This window comes from Staurois parvus, unplaced genomic scaffold (assembly GCF_062004578.1).
Source record: "Staurois parvus isolate SC_StPar_1 unplaced genomic scaffold, SC_StPar_1.0 ptg001411l, whole genome shotgun sequence".
Taxonomy (NCBI): domain Eukaryota; kingdom Metazoa; phylum Chordata; class Amphibia; order Anura; family Ranidae; genus Staurois; species Staurois parvus.
The window spans coordinates 106,425-111,369 of record NW_028319207.1 but is presented as its reverse complement, the minus strand read 5'-3'; the positions used below and the strand labels follow the sequence as shown (position 1 = coordinate 111,369).

Here is a 4,945-nt window from a genome sequence, read left to right as displayed (position 1 = left end):
CGTTCAGATGCTCCTTCTCCTGCTACTCCTCTTCACGGATTCCGTCAGCAGTCTTTCTTGGAATCCGTTTCCAAGAGACAACAGTTTGCGAGCACGCACCCGACGGTGCAGAAGCTGAACGTCCTCCTGTCCAAGTTGCTGCTGCCAGGCTCGTAATCTGTCATGCGCCCCTGTACCGCCTCCTCATGCTGCTGCCAGGTCCAGAGTGTGTCATGGGCCCCCGTACCGACTCCTCATGCTGCTGCCAGGCCCGTAATCTGTCATGGGCCCCTGTACCGCCTCCTCATGCTGCTGCCAGGTCCAGAGTGTGTCATGGGTCCCTGTACGGCCTCCCATTGCTGCTGCCAGGCCCATAATCTGCCATGGGCCCCCGTACCAACTCCTCATGCTGCTGCCAGGCCCGTAATCTGTCATGGGCCCCTGTACTGCCTCCTCATGCTGCTGCCAGGTCCAGAGTGTGTCATGGGTCCCTGTACGGCCTCCCATTGCTGCTGTCTCCATCGCCACACTCTGCCATGTGCCACTTTCAGGTCTCCTCACACTGCTGGTGGTTTCCATTTTTGTCATAGGGTGCTGTATGGCCTCCCATTGCTGCTGCCTCCACCGCCACACTGTGGCTCCACACTCTGGTTTTGGCCCCGTGACTGCCCAAATGAGTGAAGTGTGCGGTGATTCTAAGATCGACGGCACTCATCTGCATGTCATACTGACTGTCAGTATTATTTCTCTTCCCCAGCAGACTCCAAGGGCATTTAAATTAAAGGTACAGTGTTCTGCACTAATATAAAGGCTCTCTGAAGCCTAGAAACACCCTTTTATAAGTTAAATTCACAGCGAATATATTCGACTCGAATCAAAATTTTTTCACGAATTCGCCGAATCAGTCGAATCGAATTTTTGAATAATTCGCTCATCTCTAATAATAATAATGATAGACACTTCAATAGCACCAAAGGTTTATTAGAGCAAGACTGATAAAATCTACTAAATACAAATTTCAGTTTTTATTTGCTATAAAGGGGTAGTTTGGCTTTAAACTGTAACAATGTCTATCCTAGAATTTTTTTTATAGAGCTTTTGACATCCTTATTTCTCAGGCTGTAAATAAACGGGTTGAGTGTCGGGTTAATGATGGCGAAGACTATACTGATGGTTCGGTCATAGGTTGGTGAGTAGATGGACCGTGGCCGAAAGTACATGAATATTACTGTGCTGTAGAAGAGGATGACCATGGTGAGATGAGATGAACAAGTGGTGAAGGTCTTTCTACTTCCTTGGGTTGACTTTAGGGTCAACACTGCTTTGATGATGAATACATAGGACCCAAGGATTAAAAGCACTGGAGTAAAGATGTCAATGGAAGATACAATTAGGTCAGCTGTCTGCAAAGTGAATGACAAGCCAGAGCAGGATAGAATGATTATGACAGGATAGTCACAGAAGAAGTGTTGGATTACCCAACCACAGAAGAGCTGAGAAGAAGCCAGCCAAATGGTGAATGTAGAGTGGAGGCAAGCAATAATCCAAGAAAAAGCCACCAAACAGATACATGTTCTCTTGTTCATCATCAAAGTGTACTGTAGGGGAAAACAAACTGCACAGTAGCGATCAAAGGCCATGATGGTCAACAAAAAACTATCCATGTTGCCCACTACTGTGAAGAGAAAAAGCTGAAAAAAACAGCTTTGGACAGAGATGTGGGTGTCTCCAGACAGGAGACCATACAAGGCCCTAGGGATGATAATGGAGGTAAAACATACATCCAAAAAGGCAAGGTTCCTCATCAAGACATACTTTGGGGTGTGAAGTTGGTGCTGTGACATAAAAAGCACAAAGATGAACAGATTTCCTGTAATGCAGAGGATATACGCAGTCAAGAAAAAGCAGAGGGCAGGCAAAAGAAGATGAGGCATATCGGAAAATCCCAACAGGACAAAACCAGAAAAAGTCTTATTTTCATGAAGCTCCATATGTATATTAACCAGTTATGTATATGATAAAAACACGTAGATTACTGGATGCAGCACATCTGAAGAAAGTGAAAATTTGTTTTAAAAAAAATAAGTCAAATAGACATAACACACAATTAACAAAATAAAGGGACTATGCAGACCAAAGCCGAATACAATGAAGGACAAGTCACACATATACAGTACTTATTGGGCGACCCAATGGAGATAGCTATGTAAGCTTTTGTGAGTGGTGTCACAATAGCCATAGCAATCCACATAGCTTCTATGGAGTCTGGGGGTGGATACGAGTCCCATTAAGAGAGCTGTAGGGAAAAATTAAACATAGAAAATGTTTAAAAATTACAAATCCAGTACTGTATTTTTCAGATTTGAAAAAGTTGCTGTTGACACTGACTCTGTACCTCTTGTGACATTTCCAAACAAGGAGATCTGACATCAGACGTACAGGAGGAAACTGCAGAATCGTTGTCTCTAGTCACAGGTCCCCTTTATAGGCAATGCAGTAAGGGCAATGTGTTTATCTGCCGCTTTAGTGTAGATTTATTGCCCTCTGGTCAACTCGGCCAGCACTGAAATTAACCGCATATGTCTAAAGCAATCTTCTTCAGACTGTGAAAAGCCCAGTGACAAGGTAGCTGTGTGCAGTTTTACAAAAAAAGAATTTTAGGAAGTTTTAATTATGTAATAATATAAAATATTTTTTAAAAATGAACTGCGCTAACAAAAAGTGAAGCAAATGTGGAAACATTTTTTTAAAAATGTGCTTTAATAATTTTTCAAAAGTAAACGTTAATCAAATATTGTGTCCAGAAATCCAAATAAATTACTAAAAAGTCCACATAATAAAAGTCCTCTACAATGTGCATAAATGTAAAATCACAATTCAAAATCAGTTCTCCATCACCAAGATGTAGAAAGTCCAGGCTGGAACCACCACCAATGGAAAAGTCCTACCAACTATAAATTATCCTCTAAAAAGTAATTTATGATGAAACGCATAGGGAGGAGCTACATGCTGATGTCATCGTGTTCCAGTGATCCTGGAAGTGAGGGTGGATTTGCAGTATATGCTGACCAGATAAAGTTTTTTTTATTGTGCAGCTATTCATGTGAGTGTAATACTTAGTTTAATGTTTTTAAGATTTTACACTATGTGGGTTGTTTGCTTTCATATCTTCTCATGAGTACTGATGGTATGGTGATGGGAGGAGGATTTCTTTGAAGATACCTGATGTTTCAGAAGAGTACCAACAGGAGAGATGTGTCCCTGGTGCTGTCTTTATCCATGAGCTCTATTGTATATGACTTATTTTTAGTTAGAGGATCATTTATAGGTTGTAAGCCCACATCTGTTCCATTGGTGGTGGTTCCAGCATGGACTTTCTACATCTTGGTGGTGGAGAACTGACTTTGGATTGTGAACTCAATTGTAAATTAATAATCCTCAATAAAATACAAAATTTGTGACTAAGTGATTTTTTTACCCTTAAATTAATTTAAAATCCCAATAATTTATAAAATTAATAAATCTATTTCCAGTGATTTTAGTGCCAAACAATCATATAAACAAAATTAATATCATTAAATCAATAATACATTAATAATCCTAAATACAATGCAAAACATGTGACTGAGTGATTATTCCTCTTCAATTAGTGACTCATGTGAAATATAATTAAATTTAATTATATTGTATATATTAATTAAATTTATATTAAATTTAATTATATTTCACATGAGTCACTAATTGAAGAGGAATAATCACTCAGTCACATGTTTTGCATTGTATTTAGGATTATTAATTTATTATTGATTTAATGATATTAATTTTGTATATATGATTATTTGGCACTAAAATCACTGTAATTAGATTTATTAATTTTATAAATTATTGGGATTTTAAATTAATTTAAGGGTAAAAAAATCACTTAGTCACAAATTTTGTATTTTATTGAGGATTATTAATTTACAATTGATTTCACACTAATAATTTTTGATTGGTTGGCACAAAATCACTTTTAATAGTTATCTATTAATTGTTTAATGGGATTTGGAATTTTAAAAAATAATTATGGTTTAAGGGTTATTATGAGGTATTAAGGAGTGCAACATACATCGGTGAAATATTTTGATACACAGTGGTAGTTATGTGTTTTATGTTGGCGATCCACTAGAATTGAGGTTATTTTGGCTCGCAGGTTATATAAATTTATACAGACTTTGGATTGTGCTTTTACGTTTATGCACATTACAGAGGACTTTATCACATGGACTTTTTGGTGATTTATCTGTATTTGGATACAATATATGATTAACATTTGTCTACTTTTGAAAGACTATTAGAGCGCATTTGGAAAAAAAAAATTCCACATTTGCCTCACTTTTTTTTGGCTGAGCTCATTTACTAAAACACTTTTATTATCATTATTATTATTATAGAGTATTTATAAAGCGCCAATAGTTTGCTCAGCGCTGTACATTACAATGGGAGACAGAACATGTGACAGTACAATAACAATACAATGTGATACACGAGGGGTTCGAGGGCCCTGCTCTTTCGAGCTTACAATCTAGGAGATATATCTCATAGCGGAGCTGCGGCTCTTTATTCATTTTTAAACATGTGCAAAAAAATTTTTTTGAAAGAAAGAATATTCCAGTGGCGCATGCATCAATTAACAATATAAAAATTCCCCCCAAAAATATAATTATTATAAATATTGATAATACCGATAACCTAAATAATACAAAATAAAAGTACAAATAATTTAGTCCATCAAGTGATCACCACGTGAAAAAAAATTATGAATAATTCATATTATTTCAAAAAGAAACAAATCATTCAGTCCATCAAATAATCACCACGTGAAAACCTGTGCAAAAAATAAATTATATATATAGGTGTGGTGCTCCCCTCTCAGGGAATTTTTATATTGTTAATTGATGCATGCGCCACTGGAATATTTTTTCTT

The 4,945-nt window shown here is 37.2% G+C and overlaps 1 protein-coding gene across 1 annotated transcript; it reads right to left on the bottom strand.

The window, feature by feature from the left end:
- Window positions 1–939: 939 nt before the first annotated feature.
- Window positions 940–2,021, bottom strand: LOC149436162 (olfactory receptor 1L6-like). The gene has a single exon (XM_089661933.1). The coding sequence runs from the start codon at window positions 1,968–1,970 to the stop codon at window positions 1,050–1,052; it is 921 nt and encodes a 306-aa protein (XP_089518059.1). The 5' UTR covers window positions 1,971–2,021; the 3' UTR covers window positions 940–1,049.
- Window positions 2,022–4,945: the final 2,924 nt, after the last annotated feature.